The sequence below is a fragment of the Acinonyx jubatus genome, chromosome C1 (assembly GCF_027475565.1).
Source record: "Acinonyx jubatus isolate Ajub_Pintada_27869175 chromosome C1, VMU_Ajub_asm_v1.0, whole genome shotgun sequence".
Classification (NCBI taxonomy): domain Eukaryota; kingdom Metazoa; phylum Chordata; class Mammalia; order Carnivora; family Felidae; genus Acinonyx; species Acinonyx jubatus.
In genome coordinates, this window is record NC_069381.1 from 104,870,840 (window position 1) to 104,896,961 (window position 26,122).

General features: G+C 44.0%; 2 protein-coding genes across 2 annotated transcripts; both read right to left on the reverse strand.

Moving 5' to 3' along the window:
- Positions 1 to 473: 473 nt before the first annotated feature.
- TCHHL1 (trichohyalin like 1) lies at positions 474 to 5,261 on the reverse strand. Its single transcript, XM_015077933.3, has 3 exons — positions 5,227 to 5,261; positions 3,975 to 4,130; positions 474 to 3,302 (listed from the first exon to the last, which is right to left on the reverse strand). The coding sequence occupies exons 2-3, from the start codon at positions 4,110 to 4,112 to the stop codon at positions 777 to 779; spliced, it is 2,664 nt and encodes an 887-aa protein (XP_014933419.3). The 5' UTR covers positions 4,113 to 4,130; positions 5,227 to 5,261; the 3' UTR covers positions 474 to 776.
- Positions 5,262 to 17,299: 12,038 nt separating this feature from the next.
- On the reverse strand, positions 17,300 to 25,811 carry TCHH (trichohyalin). Its single transcript, XM_053214819.1, has 3 exons — positions 25,731 to 25,811; positions 23,987 to 24,154; positions 17,300 to 23,249 (listed from the first exon to the last, which is right to left on the reverse strand). Exons 2-3 carry the CDS (start codon positions 24,122 to 24,124, stop codon positions 18,348 to 18,350), a joined length of 5,040 nt encoding a protein of 1,679 aa, XP_053070794.1. The 5' UTR covers positions 24,125 to 24,154; positions 25,731 to 25,811; the 3' UTR covers positions 17,300 to 18,347.
- Positions 25,812 to 26,122: the final 311 nt, after the last annotated feature.

Consider the following 26,122-nt stretch of genomic DNA (forward strand, 5'->3'; position numbering starts at 1 on the left):
ACTTAGTGGATCATAGGTTCTAAGAGCTTCTTATGGAATCAAGCATATGTTAGATTTGTATACTCTCTCTCCTTGATAATTATTCTGATTGCTTATTTGAGCCAGACACTCTGAAAACTCTGGGTAAGGAGTGGGATTTAATAGAAGTTTGCTGAATCAATGAATGAATGAATCTATGGCATAGATTTAGTTGCACTCAGACATTAGCAAAGAGTCACGAATCTACTCTGATTGGGTGCTAGAAAAATTATTTTAAGTTATGGCAATATCTGAGATTATCTTGAAGGATACAGTTTTAGGATAAACTTGAAATCTGTTAGGAAATATGAAGCAGAATAATCTGCATCTATGAATTAGTGATATTTTATGATTATAAGGTGGTATTGAGGAGTCTCGTACTCACTGTTGTCACATTATAAAAAGCCAATGAATCAACTGAGGAAATCATCATCTGTTAAAAATATGAAAGGAATTTTTCTATTTTTAGTGACAGGTAAATTGCGATAAATTGTGTCATGAGAAAATCCATTTTGTTACTTGGAAGTAGCATCATATGGTAGCATGTTTGGTGTGATATTTCTTTGTTGGCAGCTCCCACTGCTGAATACTTTCTTATTTGCATTTGTGGAAACCCAGGAAGGGAATTTAAAAGATTATTATTAATCTGCATCTGCATGTGTGTATGTGAACACTAGGGTGGTTGGGAGGGAAGAAGCCTGGGACATGTTAAGATGCATGAAGTTCCTTGGAACTTCACCTGCAATCATGATAACGATTCATTGCTTTTTGGTGCTTGCCTCCCTTTGCAGTACTGGGTTCTCTCCCTGAAGGTGGTCCTGCTTATCTTCTGAGGCCTGGGGGGCTAATGTTTGCTGTGCATGGGCAGGATCTGTACCAGGCAGATGTTCCCTGGTGGAATGTAATGCTTGGCTGTCATCGAAGGAGATAGGATGATCTGGGTTTGATGCTCTGGCTGATCGAGCTTGATTTTGCTGCTCTGCTTGGGTCATGTCCATTTGCTGCAGTATCTTTTCTTGCAGGTACTGGTACAGAGGACTAGCATAGACTGCACCCCTCTCCACAAAACGGGGCTCTTTGTCCATCTGTGTCTTCTCTTCAAGGCCTGACTGGGGGACTGAAGCATCATATCCTTTCTTGGCTGGATTTTGTTGGTCATTGGCTTCTCCTGCCAACTCTTGGGGGATTTCATCCTCCTTCAATGTTGTAGGTTCCTCTCTTTCAAGTTGTGTCTTGGGAGAGGCTGAATTGTCCTCATCCAGACTTTTTACTCGAGCCTCCTGGGTCTCTGGTGCTCCACCTTCCTTTCCTTTTGTACTTGGGCTCTGGGCCTTTAGCGTTTTACTGCTGTCTTCCTTTGCAGGGAGCTGCCTTATGGAAAGCTGGTCAGTGAAGCCTACATCCAGGGTACCTGGGATTTCTGTCTCCAGCGACTTTCTGTTTTCGCCACTTGCTGTGGACTCCTGTGCCTCTGGATGTCCATCAGGGTGCACAGCTGGACCTGGGCCCTTGGTCCCTGAGCCCTGACTCCTGTGATCTTCTCTGGCAGCCCATTCTGGTTCCTCGGGGAGCCGCTTATCCTCTCCCACTGCTGGCACCATGACCTCCTGAGTTCTTTCCTCACCCAGTGCTACTTGTTTCTCAGGGTCTGGGTTATTATTGTGACTTCTTTCCACAGGCTCTCTGAGAGGGTCTATTTGACTCTGGGCATCCTCTTTCACAGGCAAGTCAGTAGCCTCTGAGCTGCTGTCACCATCCTCTGGAGCCAGGCTATTGGGAGTTTCGGGAGAACTGTCATTATTCTGTGTGAGTGTGGGCTCAGGATCCTTTCCCTGGTAACCATCGTCCTCCTTGACTGGCTTGTCATGAGTCTTGGTGACCCTCTTATTTTCTTCTCCAGACTGGTTCTTGAGTGGTTCCAATTCTTGTGTTCTTTCTCTTGCTCCTGGTGTCCCTTCTGCTACAGTGGCATTTTTGATGCCCCTAAGTGCTTCTGCTATGCATTTCTTAGCATGTCTTGCCTCTTCTGGAGTGACTCTTCCTTCAATCTCAGGATGGTTTTGATTTCCTCTTTGTGAGCTTAGCCCTTTGATCTTAGAACCTTCTAACCTTCCTTTTGATGACACCTGGAGTTCCTGATACTTTCCATCCTGTGGTTGGTCTTCCAGAGTTGGTAGCTGAATTTTTCTCTCATTTTCTTTTTCCCCTGCTGTTCCATGGGCTTTGGAGCCTCTCCTCTCTTTCCTTACAGCTCTAACATCAGGTGTTTCTGAAACATTTATGCTATCACCTTGGTCAGGCAGGTTCTTTGGTTCATGTTCTTTTTCTTGCGCTGGTGGCTTTTGGGTCTCAGATGTTCTGCCATCATCCCTGGGTTCAACTGTATTCTTTGTCTCAGGTGGTGTCCTACCAGCATTCTCTCCTGGTTCTTGGTTCTCAGATGTTCTATCATCATCCTCAGGCTCAACTGGTTTCTCTGTCTGCAAGGATTTCTGGTCAGCTTCTTGTTCTGGCAGGTCAGTGTGCTCTGAACTGGGATCATCTTTTCCTGGCAGTGATAGTTCTTGTGTTTTAGAATGTTCCTTAATACCCTTTCCTGCTGCAACTTCCTGATCTTTGGCAGGCCTCTGTGTTTTTTCTGGTAGATCACTTTGGGTTCTCAGGTTCCCTTCCTGTTCTCCAAATTGATCTCTTGTCTTAGTGCTACTTTGCTCCCTGACTGGTTTATCTCCCTCCCTGGGACTGTCCTTATCCTGTCCCTTCCCCTTTGTGGGACCGCCGATCTGTTCTGATTCTGCTCTTGACTTGTTGCTCTCAAGTTGAGCCCCACTGTCTCCTGTAGCTGGTGTACCTTGGGCTGTTTTCTGGCTCCGTTGATCTTTCTCCAGGTGTTGGTTCTTAGAGTCATTGTGCTCAGATGCTTCTACTAGCAGCTTGTAAGTCTTGGTGTTTCCCTGTGGGTCAACTCCATTGTGTCCCCTTTCCTTAGGGCTGAGCTGAGCTGATAATGCCATTCCTGAAGGAGGTGCCACCCTGTCTTGAGTTGCTGCAGTTTGCTCTGTCCACTGGTCAGTGCCACTGGTGACCTGAAGATCCATACCGCTTGGCTTCTTCTCTGGTTCAGACACTTGTCTGAGTTCTGATTTTAGTAACGATTGTATATCAAGGTAACAGAGGTTCAACAAGTTGAAGATTGCAAGAACAAATTCATCAAAACTGATGGTGCCATTGCTGTGGATATCCAGAAGGTTTAAGTTTCTCTCCACAGCAAGAATGGCATGTGGCTGCATGAAAACACAATGAGGAATCAGCCTATTTATATGTGGTCAAGTGCCCTGAGCATCTACATAGCTCCCAAGAATCCACCCCCCCTTTTTTAAACTTCTTCTTTAAGAACTAGTGAAATTTCCCAAAACAGTAAGAACTTGTTGATTCTGGATCCCATTTTGCATTAGAGAGCTATGCTAAGAAAGAGCTTTTTTTTTTTTTTTAACTGTTTATTCATTTTGGTGGGAGGAGGGGCACAGAGAGGGGAACAGAGGATCTGAAGTGGGCTCTGAGCTGGCAGCAGAGAGCCTGATGCAGAGCCAAACTCATGCAACTGTGAGATTATGAACTGAGCTGAGGTCAGGAGCTTAACTGCCTGAGCCACTCAGGCACCCTAAGAAGGAGCTTTTACATCACTGTGAGTTGCATGTATAATGGTTCGTGACACCTCTCAGAACCTACTCTCCTGAAGCATAGTCCCAGAGGAAAGCCTCATTTTTCTCTGTAAGATTGATTAAGCAATTACACAGAATAGGGAGTTAAGACCGGAAAAAGTTATTCAAAATCAGTGAGTACCGAGAGCTGGTAGACAAATGTAAAACAAGCAGGGATTACTTAAGCCCATCTTGCATAGATTATGGAGACAGAGTAAGTGGGGGAGAATTTCCACAGCTCTGTGAACACCTCACCTGAAGAACGTCCCCAAACTCGCCCTGGATGAGCCGTTTCAGCTCTGTGCAGGTCAGTGTTGCCTCATCACCAGCCTCCCGGGCATACTTGTGGAATGTCTCAATTACACAGAGGACATCTCTCAGGAGCCGAGACATCTTTCCCAACTCAGGAGACTGTGAGAAAGAACAAACAAAGCTCATTTCCTAGGATGGGTCTTTCAGGAACGAGATGCCGAGGTTGTTCTCTTTCCTGTCTCTCCCTCTGCTCCACTGGTATCATCTGCTCTATTCTGTATCTCAAGATACAGTATCTAAACTTCAGTGATTTAGTTTTGTACTGGATAATGTAGTGAGATCAGATCTGACACAAGTAGGTATTAGAAGTGACACTTCACCCCACGTTGTGGAGGACAGCGACACTCATGTGTTCAGAGAAAGTTTTATTGCAAAAGGAAGTGGAAAAAGAACACAAACGTAAGTACTGAAATGCACAAATGAAGCCAACAGAGTGGGACCAATCCTTCCAGCCTTATCTGAGAGTGTCCACCTGTTTTTTTCCTACCTTGGTTCAGTCTAACTCCTCTGCTTAGGAAAGCATAACTTTATTTGTTTTTACTTTTATTTTTGAGAGACAGAGCATGAACATGGGACCGACTGAGAGGGAGACAGAGGGAGGCACAGAATCTGAAACAAGCTTCAAGGTCTGAGCTGTCAGCACAGAGCCCGACACAGGGCTCAAACTCACAAACTGTGAGATCATGACCTGAGCCGAAGTTGGACGCTTAACCGACTGAGCCACCCAGGTACCTTGGGAAAGCATAACTTTTAAAGTTAGAAAAGCTTATAGATGAAAGAGAAGTAATGCCAAGAAAATCAACCCCTGTATCTGCAGGCTGAAGGAACATATTTTTACCAAGAAGACACGGCTCAGTGAACTCACTGGTAAAACAAATAGAATCCTGACCCCTTGGTCTTTACCCACCATTTAAATGACTATGTATTTTCATTTTAGTATAGCTCTGAGTCCCATGTCTTGTTAAAAAATGTTCATGCCTATGTCATACAGTTTATATTTTTTAAAAAAGACAAAGATCAGAGAAATTTCATAAGCAAAGATTCATGTGGGGGGCTGGAGATCCCAGTTTAGTGGGATTAATAGTGGTCAAATTAGACTTGGGGGTATATCTCCTCTGGAATCCTTACACAATCTCCCAGATAAGCAGAGCAGCAGCTGAGATCCAAGCTTAAGCATATGGTCTATGAGACTTACCTTGTTCACGAATGAGAGCAAGTAGAATAAAATGAACAGCAGGCTGTGAGCTGACAACAAGCACTGAAACCTTTTATTGAGTCCCTAATTGCACAGTTAGGAAGGAGACACCCTCTGGGTCTGATGCCCTGATTCATCACCATCAAACCCAGTCTCCCTTCCTTGTCTACTCTCAGCTTCTCTTATTTTTATTTCCTTCTTTAAGAAGCTTCAGTTAAGTCTTAGCTTCAGACTCATCCGAAGGAAGGAGAGAGGATATCTTGTTTCATTTACTCACTTTTGCAGGTTATAGTTTTGAGGAATCTTGAGGGTGGTGCTGGCTTTTTTTCTTTTTTAACCTAAGGACACAATTATATTTCTGTTTGTCAAATCATAGGGCTGGCAGGGACACCAGAAGTCATCTGATTCCTCCCTCTGCCCACAGGATGGACTGTATTTGACCCAGTCAAATGGGTATCAATCATATGTTTAAAAATAGAGGCCCCATTGAACAATGTGACCGGAGTGGAGGCACCAGTTGATTGAGGTGTTTCAATGTTCTGCTCTCCTTGCCCAGAGGCAGAGTCAGGAAAAAAAAAAAAAATCTTGCTGGGTGTGCAGAACTTTGCTTACCTAGGATGTGCTAGTTTTAAAAAGTGATTGATATCTGCTCTTTAAAGGTGCCTTTTATATCCAAGGAGCTTAGAAATGGGCATCTATATTCCTGTATTCTTTCTTGTAGAAGGGAAAGGGAGACCTAGAAACCACCAATCTGAGGACAGGTGGGAGAGACCTGAGATGCTAAACTGGCAAATATTTTTATTACCTTTTAGATCTGGGTCCCTCTTCACAGAGAATATTTAATAGCAGAATTATATTTGGTTATTTTATTATATATTTAAAAAGAGAACCGAGTATGTTTTAAAACATTCTTGCCTGTTTGTAAAGGGATGTAAGAAACAGACCCGGGAAGACAAGCATAAAAGGCGAAGACCAAGAGAATGGAGGGGTGGAGATGGGGGTAATTTTACAAGAAGACTGGCTAAGGGAAGTATCGATATTGAGCAAAACCTTGTTCTGATCTTTCTGACAATCAAAGCAAGTACTAGGGAACTGAGTGTTGGGGGTGGGGGGAGGGGAAACCCATGTTGATAGTCCTGGCCTGTAAAAAAAGTTTCTCAGAATTCCCCTACAAGACAGAGGCCTCCTCCTGAGAATTGGGGTTGGCATGTGAAGGTCATCTTAATTCTGATCAGTCAACATCTCCTGACGACTGGCTACTTCTCAGCCACTGTGCCAGGCAATGGGGTGTTTAAAGTTGAGTAAGTTCTTAGAGGGTGTTATGCTAGGTGAAATTAGTCAGAGCAAGACAAATATCATATGACTTCACTCATATGTGAAATTTAAGATATAAAACAGATGAACATAAGGAAGGGAAGCAAAAATAATAAAAAACAGGGAGGGGGACAAAACATAAGAGACTCTTAAATACAGAGAACAAACTGAGGGTTGCTGGAGGGGTTTGGGTGGGGGGATGGGCTAAATGGGCAAGGGGATTAAGGAGGACACTTAATGGGATGAGCACTGGGTGTTACATATGTAGGTGATGAATCACTGGATTCTTACTCCTGAAATCTTCATTGAGTTAACACTCTATGTTAACTAACTTGGATGTAAATTAAAAAAAAAAAAAACCCAACAAATTAAAAAAGAAAAGAAAATGTAAATATGAGAATCCAGCTAACTTAAAGCCAAACATTAAAGAAATTTGCAAGTATAAAGCAATGCCATTCTTTTTGAGATTTTTATTTTGAGAAATACAGTTATTTTTCATTAAAAATACAGACATTAAAGCAACAATAAAGTATTAAATATAGAAAATATTTCAGTTTAATAAAGTATATTGCCTTTTATTTTGACTCATCAAAAATTGGGTATTCAGGTAAATCAAACAATCTGTATAGTGGGCAATTGCAAAAATTATCTTTTATCGTTCTAGAATGTCCAAAGAAATAAAATATGAAAAATCACTGTTAAAAAAAAAAAAAAGTTGAGTAAGTTCTGTCTTCCTGCCCTGGAGGTCATATAGGCTAGTCTCATGAGAAATGGTTGAAGGAAATGGAGTATCTTCAAGGCTGGATTGGAAAGAAAGACTTAGAGGAAACCTAATGACTGTTTTCAAATATTTGAAGGGTTTTCATGGGGGTGAGAAATGAGGTGATAAGAGAAAGGAACTTATATTCATTGAATACTTGTGATATGTCAGGTACTCTATTTGGCTGTCTGACTTAAGTTCTTATATACATTTTAGGTAGTTATCCTCTTTTAGCAGATAAGGAAGTTAAGGCTCTTAGCTGGTAAGTAACTTGCCTATGGCCATGTGCCCAGTAAATGGCAAGCCCAGATTTAGAATGGAAATGCCTCAAGAATGTATCTTTGAGTTCATGGTATCTCCACTATCTTGAGTTCCTTATTCTGTGTAATGCCAGAAAATAGAGCTAGAATCAATGATTGACATTTTCTAAAAAGAAGTCTTTAGTTTTATTAAGATATCTACAAGGAGCAGTATTGTCTGGCAATGATACACACTGCTCCTAAAGTAATGAGATCCCTGTCACTGGAACTGTCAGAGGCTGAATCACAGTCCATTGGCTAGGTCATGGTAGAGTCCTACCACAGCAGGAGGAAAAGCTAGAGTGGCTTACGGTGAAGGGCACAGGATTCTTCCAACCCTAAATGTCTATGTTTTTAGGTTATAGTTTCTCTTTAGAAGGTCAGGTTTGGATCTTGAACAATGTAAGGCCTGGCTTCCTAGCCCTTTTATAGGCATTCCTATTTTTTCAGCGCTTACTTAAGACCATTTAATTACTATCCCTACTTCTGGGTGGGTAGTGACTCAAGAGATGGCAGAAGCAAGAGAGAGATGGGAGGAGAAGGGTAAGAATAATGTTTTGTTAAAAAAAATTATTTAGACTGCTATACAATAGACCACAAACAACTCTACTATTACCGAAGAAAAGACCCGAACTGCCTTTCTTTTTCTAAAAAGATGTCTCTCGTGGTCCCTCTGTGATGTTCTCTCCCTTCTAATTTTGTGTAGGGATAGTGAAGAAAGGGAGAAAGAGAAACAGGGGTGAAAAGAAATTGATTAATAAAGAACTATGTTTCAGACTCTCTTACTTTTTGGGGTGCCTGGGTGGCTCAGTCAGTTGAGCATTTGACTCTTGGTTTCGGCTCAAGTAGTGACCTTGTGATTCATGAGTTCGAGCCTGGCATCTGGCTCTGCACTGACAGTGTGGAGCCTGCTTGGGATTCTCTCTCTCCCTCTCTCGCTGCCCCTCCCCACCTTTCTCTCTCTCTTTCTCGCTCAAAGTAAATAAACTTAAAAAAAAAAAGAACCACTTACTTTAAAAAAATGTTTTTAATTTATTTAAAAGAGAGACAGAGACAGAGACAGAGTGCAAGCAGGGGAGGAGCAGAGAGAGAGAGGAGACACAGGATCTGAAGTAAGCTCTAGGCTCTGAGCTGTCAGCACAGACCCTAACACGGGGCACAAACTCAAGAACTCAAGGTCATGACCTGAGCCGAAGTCAGATGCTTAACTGGCTGAGCCACCCAGGTGCCCCTAGCCACTTACTTTTCAAGGTCACAACTAAGGTCTTCAATGAAAGCTCCAAATAAAAGTTCTATGATGGCTACTTTGGCAAAGATGGCAAAGAAAGCAATTTTTAATGATTCTCTGTAATATGGAAAATGCAGCAAGCAAAAAAGAAGACTTCAGCTTATAGATATGGTTTCATTATCTTTTTTACTTATTATAAAAGTGTTCAAGATGATGATGGACTGAACAACCATATATTCTTATGTCTCTCTTGGAATCCTCTAAAATAAAAATACACAAGAATTAAAAAATGAACCAGTATTATAAACAGAGCTGGAGAATTACAGCTTAGGTTTAGGAAATTTGTGGAAGCTGAAAAGTGGATGATTGAATGTTCATAATAGAAACAAATGGAGAATGGCACAGCCCAGAATGTGTTATGAAGGAGGATCAGAGGTGAAGGCGGTTCTGGCATCAGAATCTGGAGAAGGTCTGGACTTAGAATTAGCAGATATGATGGAGGTGGGAGTGGGAAGTGGAGCTTTACATAGGGAAAGTAATTGAGAGTTTATACGAGGAACTTCTATCTCAGTGGCCATTCCCATCTCTCTCTTCTATTTAGAGCACAGAACATAGACCTCTGGGCATATACTACCTAACCTTCCTAGCAAAACCCCAAATGGCTCTTCCCTAAAGAAATTGAACAAAATTATTAGAAATGTTAAATGTAAACTCCTTGAGGGCAGGACTCTGTATCTTACTTTCTATATTATCCTTAGAAGCTGAATGAGGATCTGGACTATAGTAGGTGCTCTGTCATATTTGTTGATTAATAGATGGACTGACAGCTAAGGTATCTAGTGTCAGTGTTGCTCTGGGAAAACGCTCTCACATTAGATGGGGATGCAGGGGAAGGGGCAGGTCTGAAGCCTGACAGCCTTTGCAAATTCACAGGTTTCTCCTCCAGCCTGCCATAAGTCCCCATTCATATAAGAAAGTTGGTGTGAAAATAGACCTATGTATACCAATCAGAAGAAACTCAGATGTTATAACTGATATAAAGAATATACTAAATAATCAGGCATATTAATAAATCAACAGCATGAAAAAAAAAGAACATAAGTGGATTCCAGATAAAAACTGATTCCAGAGGAAATAGAGTAGATATAATTCAGAAAGAAGATAAATTTAAAAAAACCCCTCTAATTAATATACTTCAAAGAGATTAATTGAGGCAAGAACAAGATGCTCTAAAAGAACAGAGAAGAAAAATCAGAGAATAAGTGGTATTTTAGGTTAAATTAAATGAAATTAAAAAAATAACTGAAATTTAAAAAGAACAATAGAATGAAAACAAACCTTCCAATGTTGACAAAATCTTTTAGCATGGCATTATCCAATAGAATTTTAGATATTTGCACTATCCAATGTGATAGTCACTAGCTATATGTGGCTTGAAATGTGGCTAGTGTGACTGAGAAACTACATTTTTACTTTTATTTAATATTTATTAATTTAAAAAAGGTTTTTAAATGTTTTTATTTTTGAGAGACAGAGCGAGTGGGGGGAAGGGCAGGGAGAGAGACGGAGACACAGAATATGAAGCAGCCTCCTGGCTCTGAGCTGTCAGCACAGAGCCAGATGTGGGGCTGGAACTCATGAGCCATGAGATCATGACCTGAGCTGAATTCGGACGCTCAACCGATTGAACCACCCAGGCGCCCCTATTTGATATTTATTAATTTAAACTTAAATGCAAATACCCACATTCATCTGTGGCTACCTCCTTGGATAATACAGTTTTAGAATATGGAGCAAAAAGAGAAAGAAATTTAAGTGGTAGGAAAAAAGATAAGAAACATAATCAACTCGGGAGATCCTACTTCCAACTAATAGGAACATTAGAAAGATAAAACAGGGAGATAAAAGATTAATTTATCAAAAAATTAAATGAAGATTTCCTAGAAACTTCAGATTTTAAAAGGTCCACAACATGTTCATCTAGAACCCCAAGGATGAGGAAAAGAAAGGTCAAGTGTCTTGCCCAAGGTTACAAAGCGATTAAGTGGTAAACCCAGTTTTTGCTCTTAGGCAATCTTACTTCTGTGCCTATGTGCTTAATACACAATGTAGACATTTACTGGTTTCCAAGTGTTAGAGTCTGTGTATGTACAATGCCTGATATATTTGGTTGTGGTTGGAAATGTAAAAGTGGAAGTGATACTGTTAGAAGTTGATGGAAAAAGAAAAATAAGTGTATTATTTGGAGTTAGAAAGGCAAAAGAAGATCAGAATAATGAAATAATAAACACTGAGAATGGGGGAGGAGAAGAGAGGCAGTATAAATGATTTAAATCCTCCCTTTTTATAGTGAATATATCATTTTAAATGGATACATTTTACTATCAGAGATTACTACCAGAAGAACAACAAATTTTTTTTTTTAAAAAAACGTCTTTCTCTGAGGAATGGGACTGAGATTCAAAAGATTACTAGATCTTAGGAGAGTTCCATTTTTAACTTTTTGAGAACCCTCCATACAGTTTTCCAAAGTGCCAGCACCAGTTTGCATTCCTATCAGTAGTGCATGAGTGTTCCTTTTCTCCATATCCTCACCAATACTTACTGTTTCCTGTGTTGTTGATTTTAGCCATTCTGACAGGTGTGAGATGATATTTCATTGTAGTTTTGATTTGTGTTTCCCTGATGATGAGTGGTGTTAAGCATATTTTCATGTGTTTGTTGGCCATTGGCACAGTTTTTAATTGGATTATTTGTTTTGGGGTGTTGAGTTTTATAAGTTCTTTATATATTTTTGATACTAGCCTTTTATTGGATATGTCATTTGCAAACATCTTCTCCCCTTCTGTACATTGCCTTTTAGTTTTGTTGATTGTCTCCTCCAGCATACAGAAGCTTTTTATTTTGATGTAGTTCTAATAGTTTATTTTTGCTTTTGTTTCCCTTGCTTCAAGAAACATATCTAGAAAGAAGTTGCCATGACTAATGTCAAAGAAGTTACTGCCTTTGTTCTCTTCTAGGATTTTTATGGTTTTAGATCTCACATTTAGGTGTCTCATCCATTTTGAATTTATTTTTGTGTATGATGTAAGAAAGTGGTCCAGTTTCATTCTTTCACATGTTGCTGTCCAGTTTTCCGGACAAAATGTGTCTATTTTGTGCCAGTCCTATAGTATTTTGATCACTACAGCTTTGTAATACACCAGTTATATATATACATTTTAATTTTGATTATTTATTTTTGAAAGAGAGAGAGAGAGAGAGCGTGAGCAGGGAAGGGCAGGGAGAGAGAGGGAGACACAGAATCTAAATCAGGCTCCAGGCTCTGAGCTGTCAGCACAGAGCCCGATGCGGGGCTCGAACCCACGAACTGTGAGATCATGACCTGAGTCAAAGTCGGACACTCAACCGACTGAGCCACCCAGGCACCCCAATACAAGTTATTTTAAACCATCTCCATGCCCTTTGGTTATCTGACATCTCCCCAGTCACCCCACCTTCCTTACTCTTGGAAGATGGTCCTGCCTGTTTACTTCGTAAAGAAAGTAAAAGTAATCAGATGAGAATTCTTAACTTCCTTCCATCAAACTACAAATTTACTGGCACCTATTTATATGGATGGTTTCTTTCTGTTATATCAGAAAAGGTACCCATCTAAGCCTAATCTCTTTTTCTCTCTGGGTCCTGTTTTTTTCCTGCCTTCTCAGGAAATTTTCTATTTTGATATTTCCCCTCTCTTTTCTATACTGCAATTTCTCTTTATGGGTTCCTTCCCGTCAGCATTTACACCTGCTCAAGTCTCCTACTTTATAAAATCCTGCCTTGTGTCCTTAACCCCACCCAAACTTTCTCTCCCCTTCATAAACATTCAGTAATGCCCAAGATTGAGGAATTTTCAAAATACAAGAAAGGACTTAGGACTTTGGTATTCAGGAGGAAGAAATGAATGATAGGTTAGATGGGTAGTAGGAACCTTGGACTAAAAGAACTATAAGGGTTATAGTGATTCATGTGACAAATATTTATTGAATTCTTACATTATGCATCTAATTCTCACAATTCCTTGGGCCAGGTTTCTTAGCATAAAGTTAAGAAGGCTTCATAGGGACTAAGAACTTTTGAAATCCTAGGTGAAATTTTTGAGTATGTATACTTTTCTACTGAGACAGTCCATATATTTCATTAGAATTTCATAGAGTTCTATTAATTATTGTTTATCATGGAAAGGCTATAAAAAATCAAGAATTCCAAATTGTAGTCTCTGTTTTCGTGGTCTTTACAATCTAGTTGGAGATGAAGCAAGGATAAAGCCAACTAAGGCAGATGTTGTAAACAATTAATGAATAGTAAAGATAATAGATATTTTAGAACCTCAGTGAATATGTATCAGAGTGCTTAGGAAAGATTTTAGGGAAGAGGTGGGACTCAGCCTGGGTCTTCTAAACTGAGTAGAAATGGTCCAGGTAGACAGGGAGTTAGGTATTCCAAACAGATAAAATTATGCCAATAAGGTTTTGAACGAAGGACAATCATAAGATATCTTGATGACAACTTAGAGTAGTCTGTTTTTTTTTTTAAGATTTATTTTTTTGGGAGAGAGAGTGTAGAGTGGGGAAGGGGCATAGAGAGAGGGGGGCAGAAGATCCAAAGCAGGCTCTGTGCTGACAGCAGCCAGCTCTATGTGAGACTTGAACTCCTGAGCTGTGAGGCCATGACCTGAGCCCAAATTGGATGCTCAACGACTGAGCCACCCAGGTGCCCCTAGGCTAGTCTGCTTTTAACAACATAGTAGGTTCAAGGGATATTGAGGGGGCCAGAGTTAAAAGGTATATTATCTCTAGAATGTGGAGGGCCTTACATTCCAAACTGAAGATCTTAAACTTTATCTTGCAGAAAATGCCACACCCATTTTTAGCGGAGTGATGACAAATAGAAATCAAAGTTTTAAAAGTTTTTGTAATTTGAATATTTGCCATAGATGTCCTGAGGGTTCAGAAAATAACCTACTCAGAAATCTATGTTTTGCATTAATTTCAGGTTATTGCATGTGACTGTCAGCTCTTTAACAAGGGAAGCGTGCTTATTACATATTACATAGATCATAATCTTCAGTGGCTTATATTACCAGCACACTTGCTCAACAGACTAATTACTATGACTGAATGAAAATAGTAGCAATATGTAATTAGTGCAGAAGATCAAGCAGAGATGGGTTCATACTTAAATAATGGCCACTGACTTTTACTTTGAGTGAAACCAAGTTTCAGGACTTCGTTTTCTCCTCTGAAACATATGGGAGTAATTAAATGTATATGTGCGGTTCTAGGATCATAGAAAGTGGGGTACGCTTAGGGTCTTCTCCCTCAGTGAATAAACCTGGGATGAAAGGAAAGCACTTTTGAGAGGAACAGGGATGATAGAGGGAAGGAAGTTCAGATCTGATTGTCTAGAAAGGAAAGATCTTTGAAGCTGGAACTAGGCTCTGATGATCACCATCAGTTCTTTTTCCTGCTTTTTCTTAGCTCAAAGTAGAGGCTGGGGTGAGACATTATTTGCGTTGCTTTTAGACTTTTAGTCGAACAAAGTGAACGTTAGAATTAAAGTAATTTTTTTTCAGTCCTAGGAATAACCTTGGTGATGGATATTTCAACCTAATAGTTTGAAACATGAAATAAGGCCCAGAAAGCTTAAGTGGCTTGCACAAGGACACATAGACAGTTAAATGAAGGAACAGGTGAGAAGGACTATTTTGCTACTGTATGCACATTGCCTTAGAAAGCTTTGCACATAGCAAGAACTCAATATTTGCTGAATGAACGAATGAACCTGATTCCTTGTAGCATTGTTTCCACTGCACCATAGCAACTATGGCAGATTTAATAAAATAGTGCCTTTGAGGGGTGCGTAGGTGGCTCAGTTGGTTGAGTGTTCAACTCTTGGTTTTGGCTCAGGTCATGATCCCAGGGTCACGGGATTCAGCCCTGTATTGGGCTCTGTGCTGGGCATGCAACATGATTGAGATTCTCTCTCTCCCTCTCTCTCTGCTTCTCCCCCACTTGCACTCTCTCTAAAATAAAATTAAAAAACAAAACAAAACGAACCACAGTAGTGTCTTTAAGGAAACAGGATCTGCTTGTACAATGTCAAAAGATAAAGATCATTATAATTACAATACAGATATGTTACCCTAGCAATATAACCTCACCTTACATTGTGTTAGTTTGCTAGTGCTATCATAACAAAATGCCCAGACTGGGTGGTTTAACCAACATAAATTTGTTTTCTTACCGTTCTGGACATTAGAAGTATAAGATGAAGGTGTTGGGAGGGTTCATTTCCTCTGAGGGCCGTGAGGGAAGGATCTGTTCCAAGGATCTCTATCCTTGGCTTGTAGACAGCCATTTTCTTCCTGTGTTCTCAGATTATCTTCCCTCTGTGTTTGTGTCCAAATTTCCTCTTATAAGGACATCATTCATATCAGATTAGGGCCCACCTAATGACCTCATTTCAATTTAATTGCCTATTCAAATACTGTATATCCAAATACGATTACATTCTAACATGTTGAGGGTTAGGACTTCAACATATAAACCCATAGAGGGGACATAATTCAGCACATAACATGGAAATTAGCTTTTTCATCACAGAGCATATGTATTAAACTGTCAACCCCATTCCCCAGCAGCAGCTAAGGTAATGTTTTTGTTGTTGTTGTTCTTTTAAATGTTTTTATTTATTTTTGAGGGAGAGACAGAGCCTCAGCTGGGGAGGGGCAGAGAGAGAGAGGGACAAAGAATACAGAGCAGGTTCCAGGCTCTGAGCTGTCAGCACAGAGCCCAAGATGGGGCTTGAACTCATGAACTATGAGATCATGACCTAAGCTGAAGTCGGATGCCCAACTGACTTGAGCCACCCAGGCACCCCATCAGCCAAGGTAATGTTAATAGAGCTCCCAGTTTACAGTTAGGCAGCCAGTTGCCCAACAGCCTCAAGGTTCTGTCTATACATGTGCATTATCCAGGTGGAGTAGGAAGACTGGCTTGCCAGCAACTAAAAAAGGAGCCATAGGGCATGAACTGGCTGTTTTTTTTTTTTTTTTTAAACTACATGTTATTATAGCTGATGAAACAGTACTTTCTTCTTTGGAACCTCTTTCCTCATCTTGTAAAGTGCTACAAGAAGTCTGAAGGGATTTGATTGTTTTTATTATAGTTGAACTCTTGCTTAGATGATGAGTGTATATTTCAGGAGTATCCTGGGGCTGACATTTATAAGGAGGCTCTGAGATGAGTGCCCATTGAGAGGATCCTGGGGAAAACCAGTAAGACTTTTCCAGGGTTTCTGTGAAGATCCTTAAAAAACATTTTTTTAAATGTTTATTTTTGAGAGAGAGAGGGAGAGAGAGAGAGAACAGGGAAGGGGCAGAGAGAGAGGGAGACACAAAATCCAAAGCAGACTCTAGTCTCTGAGCTGTTAGCACAGAGTCTGATGTGGGGCTTGAACCCATGAACTGTGAGATCATGACCAGAGCCAAAGTCTGACACCCAACTGATTGAGCCACCCAGGCGCCCCGTGAAGATCCTTAAATAAAGAATAGCTTATACTTACCTTAAGGGGAAAACAGTTTTGCAGTTAGAAATCATTTGAAAGAGATGAAGTTTCAAGGTAGCGTCAGGGGATTCCCAGGTTCTATCCTTGGTGGGCTTCTGCTATTTGTGTTAAAGTGAGACAAAGGCTGGTGTTCCTTGCAGAAAATGTTGCTTTACCAGAACAATTCTCAGGAGCTGCAGGCTTAGCTTTATTGTTTGTACCATTGATCAAAAATGTTAAGTGTCTATAACTTAGAACATCTTCTCATCCATGACCCTCACAATTAGAAATGGTTCTATCCTGGATCAGGGCCTTCTTGGACTTATTCCTAGTTACTAAGGTATGGATACTAAATACAGACTTCAGCAGGTGATACAGAGGTATTTGGATTATTAGATAACAATTTGATACTTTGGCCTGATTGGTATAAGCATCTTCTAAGTCACCTCATGGATTATGTTGCTTAAATCAACAGGTCATCTACAATTTCTATAATACTGAGCTGGACTTTCAGGCCATTTGTTACTATTGGCTTATCAGACATCAGAAACCAAGAAGCTGCTGTAGCCTTAGAAGGAAATATTAACAAACACTAGTCCATGATATTATACAAATAATAATGTCATGACTGCAAGAAAGGACACAGAAAGCTGTGGGGTCAAGAATAAAAGCCTTTGGAAAGAGAATTGTATAGCTTGGGGATGGAAATAACATAGGGTTCAACCTAATAGGGAAAAATGGTTGGGGAAAATAGTTTTTCTCCTCCCTTTTTCCTATTTAGACATGGATAATAGTAGCCAAATACTTCTTAGTGGGAACTTATATCAGTTACAGACCAGTAGATATCATGATTTGATGCATAATCAAAACAGACGAAAATAATTGTTTGCCAAACATTTATTTTTTACACAGTCCAATCATTTCAACAAGAATGTCTCCAAGGTAGTATCAATAGGTCTCAAAGGATTGTGAGCTGATGGGTCTCATCTAAGGGCTTCTGGGAACTTGCCCTTCTGTTCACAAATTTTTCCCTTTCCTTCCCCGAAAATGCTTTGATCTCCTTTTGACTCTAGAGTGAAATAGATGTTTACAGGATCTTGAGCAGGTTCTCTCTCAGTTAAAATGAACAAAGGTAGGAATATTCTCAAATTCATCAAAGATTGGGGGAAAAGAACTGAACACTACAGACTACAGTAGACAGTTTTAAATTTTGAGCTCTGGAGTTTTTTGGGAAATACCTTGCTTTTGGCTCAGGAGATTTTAAGTGCTTATCAAGTATGAAAAAAATCAAATTCAAATTCTAGGTTTTGAAGCTAAATCTTCAGATTTCTTCCAGTTAGGGGCTGATTTCACAGGGAATTTTTCTGTAGAAGTCACTCCCTCCTCCTCCCCTGCCCTTCGGTATTCAAGGCTTGTAAAAATTCAGCCCCCTTGCAGAATCTGTGTTAATTATGCCAAAAAATGAGAGTCTATTTGGAGGTAAATATTAGTGTAATTTAGGCTCAAGAAAAAAAATGCCAACTGGAACATAAAAAATATCTAAACTCTCCATAAGATGAATCAACCATTGAAAAAAACAGACCCAATTCTTTTGAATCTTAAATCATTGTTATTCTTGTTATTCGAAAGCAATAAACGTTCCCGAAACAAAACTCCTTAAACAAATTAAATGATTTAGATTTTTAAAAATTGCACACCACATCTGCACCAAAGAGCAAAGACACCCTGCAGTAAAGAACTACTTGAGGAAGAATAAAAGGCAAGAGTACAAGGTACATGAAATGAGTGTAGTTTAAGATTTTGGAAAAAAAAGATTTTGGAACATCAGAGAGTTCTCCCACAACCAGAAACATTTGAGTCATTTGGTATCCAGTGTTTCTTTTTCCTTTGCTGGAAGCTTTGGCAGGTGTCAGGATATTGGCAGCATCTCTTAAGGGCGGTACTGAGATCTCTGCTCTTGGATATATTCATAGAGAGGGCTGGAGCGCACCGGGACACTGGCAAACTGACTCTTGCCTGGCTCCAGAGTCTGCCGACGGCCCCTGTCTCCGTCTTCCCAGACTTGCCCGCGGTGCCTTCGTTCCTCCTCCCGCTGGCGGCGTCTTTGCTCTTCTTGCCGAAGTTCTTGTTCCTGACGGCGCCTCTTCTCCCTGGCAAACTGCTCCTCCACGCGGTACTGCTGGCCTCGCTCCTGCCGGCGCCTCAGCTCTTCCTGCTCTTCGCGTGGCAGTTGCTCTTCTTCCTCGAGGAACTGCCTGTCCTGCTCCTGTCGGTGTCGCTTTTCTTCTCTCTCCTGCTGGACGCTCTGCTCTTGCTCTTGCTCAGCACCCTTCAGTTGCTCCTCCTGAGAGAGGGTACCATCTAGTCCTCGGCGGCGGCGCAGCCTCTGTTCCCCCTCCCGGAACTTTCTGTCGCGTTCCTGGCGGCGCAAGTCTTCCTCCTCGAGGAACTTTCTGTCGCGCTCCTGGAGGCGCAGCTCTTCTTCCCTTTCCTGCCGGAGCTGTTCCTCCTCACGGAACTTTCTGTCGCGCTCCTGGCGACGCAGCTGTTCCCTTTCCTGTGGGAACGGTTCCTCTTCACGGAACTTTCTGTCGCGCTCCTGGCGGCGCAGCTCTTCCTCCTCGCGGAACTTTCTGTAGCGCTCTTGGCGGCGCAGCTGTTCTTCCCTTTCCTGCAGGAGCTGTTCTTCCTCACGGAACTTTCTGTCGCTCTCTTGGCGGCGCAGCTCTTCCTCCTCGCGGAACTTTCTGTCGCGCTCCTGGCGACGCAGCTGTTCCCTTTCCTGCAGGAGCTGTTCCTCCTCACGGAACTTTCTGTCGCGCTCCTGGCGGCGCAGCTGTTCTTCCCTTTCCTGCAGGAGCTGTTCCTCCTCACGGAAGTTTCTGTCGCGCTCCTGGCGGCGCATCAATTCCTCCTCGCGGAACTTTTTGTCACGCTCCTGGCGGCGCAGCTGTTCTTCCCTTTCCTGCAGGAGCTGTTCTTCCTCACGGAACTTTCTGTCGCGCTCCTGGCGGCGCAGCTCTTCCTCCTCGCGGAACTTTCTGTCGCGCTCCTGGCGGCGCAGCTCTTCCTCCTCGCGGAACTTTCTGTAGCGCTCTTGGCGGCGCAGCTGTTCTTCCCTTTCCTGCAGGAGCTGTTCTTCCTCACGGAACTTTCTGTCGCTCTCTTGGCGGCGCAGCTCTTCCTCCTCGCGGAACTTTCTGTCGCGCTCCTGGCGACGCAGCTGTTCCCTTTCCTGCAGGAGCTGTTCCTCCTCACGGAACTTTCTGTCGCGCTCCTGGCGGCGCAGCTGTTCTTCCCTTTCCTGCAGGAGCTGTTCCTCCTCACGGAAGTTTCTGTCGCGCTCCTGGCGGCGCATCAATTCCTCCTCGCGGAACTTTTTGTCACGCTCCTGGCGGCGCAGCTGTTCTTCCCTTTCCTGCAGGAGCTGTTCTTCCTCACGGAACTTTCTGTCGCGCTCCTGGCGGCGCAGCTCTTCCTCCTCGCGGAACTTTCTGTCGCGCTCCTGGCGGCGCAGCAATTCCTCCTCGGGGAAGTTTCTGTCGCGCTCCTGGCGGCGCAGCTGTTCTTCCCTTTCCTGCAGGAGCTGTTCTTCCTCACGGAACTTTCTGTCGCGCTCCTGGCGGCGCAGCTCTTCCTCCTCGCGGAACTTTCTGTCGCGCTCCTGGCGGCGCAGCAATTCCTCCTCGGGGAAGTTTCTGTCGCGCTCCTGGCGGCGCAGTTGTTCTTCCCTTTCCTGCAGGAGCTGTTCCTCCTCGCGGAACTTTCTGTCGGGCTCCCGGCGGCGCAGCTGTTCTTCCCTTTCTTGCAGGAGCTGTTCCTCCTCGTGGAACTTTCTGTCGCGCTCCCGGCGGCGCAGCTGTTCTTCCCTTTCTTGCAGGAGCTGTTCCTCCTCGCGGAACTTTCTGTCGCGCTCCCGGCGGCGCAGCTGTTCTTCCCTTTCCTGCAGGAGCTGTTCCTCCTCACGGAACCTTCTGTCGCGCTCCTGGCGAAGCTGTTGCTCACGTTCCCGGCGGCGCTGCTGCTGTTCCTCCTCGCCGAACTTCCTGTCTCGCCTTTTGGCTTCCTTTTGCTCTTCTTGCTCCAGCAGTTCCTCAGCTGGGAATTGCATGTCGCGCTGCTGCCGGGTCCTCTCTTTGTCTCGCGCTCTCTCCTCATCCCGTTCATCCTGCAGGAGCCACCGATTCTGCCGGAATGGTCTATCTCGAACCTGGGAATCTTCGAATTGCCGGATCCTTTCTTCGTTCACTTTGCGTTTGGAGTAAACCCTGTGATTACGAACTTCATTTTCTTTTTCTGGTTGCCACTGCCATTTCAGATCGCGGCTCTGATCCTCATCCTGGAATTGCCTCTTTCTGTCCAGGCGCTGCAGCTCTTCCTCTTCCAGATACTGCCTGCCGCGCTGCTGGCGCCTCCGATCTCTTAGTAGCTGCTCTTCCTCCCTCAGCGGCTCTTCCTCCCGGTATTGTCTCTCCAGCTCCTGGCGCCTCCTCGTCTTGAGTTCCTCTCGCTGCAGCTGCTCTTCCTCCCTCAGCGGCTCTCGTTGAGTTGGCTTGGCGTAGACTGTGTGGCGGCGTCTCTGGCTTTCCTCTTCTGGTTGCCACCTCCATTTTTGGTCACGGCGCTGCTCCTCCCGGCGTAGCTTCCTCTCCTGATCCTCTTGGAGGCTCTGCTCCAATCGGAGCTGCTTCTCCTCCTCGAGGATCTGCTGCTCCCGCTCCCTCTCGAGTCGTTGGCGGCGCTGCTCTTCCTCCTCACGCAGCAGTTCCCCATCCTGCAGTTCCTCCGCCCTCAGCTGCCTCTCCTGCTGCTCCCGCAACTGGGGCCGGGCGGAGAACCTCTGGCGGCGCCTCTCGCTCTCTTCCTCCGCCTGCCACTGCCATTTGAAGTCTCGGCGCTGCTCTTCCTCCTCCTGCAGGCGTGCCTGCTCCTCTCGGAGCAGCCGCTGCTCGCGCTCCTCCCGGAGGGACCCGGACCGGCTTGGCCACTCGGCGTCCTCCTCCCGCAGTTGCCGCTCGAGCTCCAGGCGCTGTCTCTTCTCTTCGCGTTCCTGGCGTTGCCTCTGCTGCTCCTGCCTGCGGGGCCTGGAGTAGACCTTGCTCTGACGGGCGTCGGCCTCGCTTTCTAGCTGCCACTGCCACCTTGAGGTGCGGCTCTTGCCCCGCTCACGGGCCTCCACCTCCTCCTCAGCAGGCTGCTGCTCGTGCCTCAGCTCCTGCTGGAGCCTCTCCTCCTGCTCCCGCCTCAGCTCCTGCTCGCGTCTGTCCTGCTGCTCGCGCCTCAGCTCCTGCTCGCGCCTCTCCTCCTGCTCGCGCCTCAGCTCCTGCTCCAAGCGCGTCTCCTCTCGCCTCAGCCGCTGCTCGCGCCTCAGCTCCTGCTCCAAGCGCGGCTCCTCCTGCTCGCGCCTCAGCTCCTGGTCGCGCCTCTCCTCCTGCTCGCGCCTGAGCTCTCGCTCGCGCCTGAGCTCTCGCTCGCACCTGAGCTCCTGCTTCAAGCGCGTCTCCTCTCGCCTCAGCCGCTGCTCGCGCCTCAGCTCCTGCTCCAAGCGCGGCTCCTCGCGCCTCAGCTCCTGCTCGCGCCTCTCCTCCTGCTCGCGCCTGAGCTCTTGCTCGCGCCTGAGCTCCTGCTCCACGCGGGGCTCCTCGCGCCTCAGCTCCTGCTCGCGCCTCTCCTCCTGCTCGCGCCTGAGCTCCTGCTCGCGCCTTTCCTCCTGCTCGCGTCTTTCCTCCTGCTCACGCCTCTCCTCCTGCTCGCGCCTGAGTTCCTGCTCCAAGCGCGGCTCCTCGCGCCTCAGCCGCTGCTCGCGTCTCAGCTCCTGCTCGCGCCTCAGCTCCTGTTCAAAGGGCAACTCCTCGCGCCTCAGCTCTTGCTCGCGTCTCTCCTGCTCGCGCCTCAGCTCCTGTTCAAAGAGCAACTCCTCGCGCCTCAGCTCTTGCTCGCGTCTCTCCTGCTCGCGCCTCAACTCCTGCTCTAAGCGCGGCTCCTCACGCCTCAGCCTCTGCTCGCGTCTCAGCTCCTGCTCACGCCTCTTCTGTTCGCGCCTCAGCTCCTGTTCAAAGAGCAACTCCTCGCTCCTCAGTTCCTGCTCGCGTCTCTCCTGCTGCTCGCGCCTCTCTTGCTCGCGCCTTAGCTCCTGCTCTAAGCGCGGCTCCCCGCGCCTAAGCTGCTGCTCTCGCCTCAGCCTCTGCTCGCGCCTCAGTTCCTGCTCGCGTCTCTCCTGCTGCTCGCGCCTCTCTTGCTCGCGCCTCAGCTCCTGCTCTAAGCGCGGCTCCCCGCGCCTAAGCTGCTGCTCGCGCCTCTCTATCTGCTCGCGTCTCTCCTGCTCCTCGCGCCTCAGCTCCTGCTGCAACCGCGGCTCCTCCTGCTCCCGCTTCTGCCTTTGCAACTGCGCCTCTTCTTCCCGGAGCTCGCGCTGCTCTCGCCTCTCTTGCCTTTGCTTTCGGTCAGGAAATTCCTCAGGCTCCCGACCCTTGCGCCTCTTCAGCTGCTCTTCCTCCTCCAGGCGCTCTTCCGGTTGTCGCCTCTGCAGCCGCTGCTTGTCTTCCTCTGCGAGCTCCCTCTCCAGTTCCTGCCTTTTCTGCCTGTGTTCTTCCAGTTGTCTGTCCCGGGGCTCAAATCTCTGGTCTTCTTGTCTGGGATCTTGTAACGGGTTCTTCTTTCCCTCACACCTGACCCCCTTCTCATCCAGCCCGGAAACCTGGCTGAGAGCGTAATAACAAGCTTGAGCCACCTTGAAAACGAACAGGAGGAATTCATTGAAATCGACGAGCCCGTTACAGTCGCGATCCAGAAGTTCCAGGATCAGATCTACTGTCTCAGGGTCATGTGGCCTCTATGAAAAAATGAAAACAAAAATTTTACAATGTACTATTTACAAATAGTAAACTTTAAGTCATACACACAATGAATATTTTGTGATATGCTGACACTCAGAAGACATTGAAAGCAATTGGAAAAACATCCAGTGTGTTTCAAGTCTTGTCGCTACGTAAAATGTGAACACTTCATTTTAAAGCATACATTTGTTGGAAATTTTTGTAACTTGTAATTTAATGCTGATCAAAAGAACTCAAGTTCTTTTTAGCTGGGTGAATATGAACTCATCCTCAAGAGAGAAATAACAACGAAAAATTTTGAAGTTTTACAGCAGCCATTTATGTCTGAAATAGTACCCTTGATAGATTTTTATCCCATGTTTGTAAACAGAACAAAACGTTTATGTTAACACCATTTTACTAGAGAAGACACTGATTTTAATTATTAAACTTTGGAAGTAAATTTAAATTCCTTTCAAATTTAGTTTGATCTGACATCTTTGGTGATAATTTCCAATGTTCATTCACATTGACGTTGCCATCAAGTACATGAAATAAATACTTGTTAGCAACTTCTTTAAGTACTAAGACTACAATGCCTGTTAAGTGCCTTCAGACTCAGAGATGAAGACTGTAGTGTAGAGCTGTGATGGTATAAAATGGATACAAAGTCACCATTCTTTGCTATGATCTCTCCTGAGAAGAAATTTTATAACTCTAAATCAATAGATTTCCTTTTCTTGTTATTTCTTACCCGAAGGACATCTCCAAATTCCCTTTCAAGGAGGTTCTTCAGGTCTTTCTTGCTTAGTGCTGCCCCATCACAATCATGTAAGGCATATTGATTGAAAATTTCAGTGATATCCAAGATGCTTTTCAGAAGTGGAGACATTTTTTCCCCTTCCTTCAAGTTCAAGTAAATCTAGAAGAATAAAGTAGGATTCAGAATTAAAACTCTGTTTCCCATCTCGGGAAGGTTTCATCCATGCTGTTTCAGTCAGAGCCCTAAATTTACAACAGTAATTTCTTTTCTTTTCTTTTATTTCTTTCTTTTGATTTTGAGAGAGAGAGAGAGAGAGAGAGAGAGAGAGAGAGAGAGAACCGTAAGTGAGGGAGGGGCACAGAGAGAGGGAGAGAGAGAACCCCAAACAGGTTCCACACTGTCAGCACAGAGCCCTACATGGGACTTGATCTCACCAACCTGAGATTATGACCAGAGCCAAAATCAAGAGTCAGATGCTTAACTGACTGAACCACCCAGGTGTCCTAACAGTAGTTATTTTCAACCTGGGCTTTCAAAGCATTTTATTTTTCAGTATTGTACTTAGAAAGGGGAAGACAGATCCTGAGAAATTTGAAGCTAGGGAATTATCTTCAGACTATTCTGTAGTCAGCTTTTGATCGTCTAGTCAATCTGGATTATCCATATCCTTTTCTTCTGTTTCTTCCTGCTCCCTAGCACATTTCAGATCAAATAGTGATCTGAGTGTAGAATTTTAAATTTGATATGTTGCTATTCATAAGTATCTTCCTCTAAAGTTGAATAAAGAGAATAAATGAAAGCCAAAAGGTGAAGAAAGATTTGAGAGTATCTTAAGGTGGATATAAGCCATGTAGATCTAATTGTGGCAGCAAAATATTAGGTGGTAACCAGAAAAATAAAAAGGGAATGTGGATTATTTTCCAACATATGTAGTACATATGAGATCTATGAGGATAATTCATAAGTCACTATTTCTAAGATTAAGCACCACTTCTTCCTAGGCAAAAGTGACATTATAATATTCAGGTATAACAATGCAGAAAACAGAGTACATGTTATTTGTATTAACTCAGATATGTTGCAAATACTCAGTTATTGGCTAGCTTCTTTAATTATTTCTCAACTCCAATACTTCAGATGTCATAACTACATGAAGATGGCCCATATTGAGAAGAACCATAAAAAAGGAGTACTGAGGATTGGTGACTTCTTGAGATGGCAGTTTTTAGAAAGATGAACCCCATAAGAGTCACACATGAACCACTCTCCACCCCCTAATATGCAAACAAACTTATAGAATTCAGAGACTTGGTGGGGAGGGCACCTGGGTGGCTCAGTTGGTTGGGCATCTGACCTTGGCTCAGGTCATGATCTCGTGGTTCACGGGTTCAAGCCCTGTGTCAGGCTCTGTGCTGACAGCTCAGAGCCTGGAGCCTGCTTTGTGGATTCTGTCTCCCTCTCTCTCTGCCCCTGCCCAGCTCATACTCTGTCTCTCTCCCTCAAAAATAAATAAAACATAAAAAAAAAAAAGAATTCAGAGACTTGGGAGAAGAGCCATGTTTCCATTCAAGTGATGGCTCCAGCTATAAAATGGCATGGAGTTAGTGGGAGTTTGATATCCCTGTAAGATACTGATCCTTTCTGGTACATAGATCCTCCTCACCCCCACCCAGCATCTACTACAGCTGGAAAATGAATTGTACAGAAGAATATGACCCCATTGGCTGGGACTTACCCACTTCACCAAAGGAAGTTGAGCGCTCGCTGACACTGCTGACAAGTGTACTGGGCAGCTGGGAGCTGGACCTTTTATAAGGGATTTAATTGTGCCCTGAAGAGCAACTTGCAAAGGAGACACCTACTCTGTGGGATGGCCTGATTCATTCCTAACCAAGCCCAGCTCCACCTCTGTCTCCACGAATGACTTGTTTATCTCACTATTTGCTCACGTAGCTATTTGACATGAGGTTCACAGACCGTGCCTCCTGATAGTTGAGGTGCTACTGATTCCACCTAACATGAATGGATAGAATATTTGACAGAATCTGTAATTTTTTAAAGTGCTAAAATTTAAATAAAACAGTGAAATGAAGAAATTAATGTTTAGAATATTAGTTAATTATGACT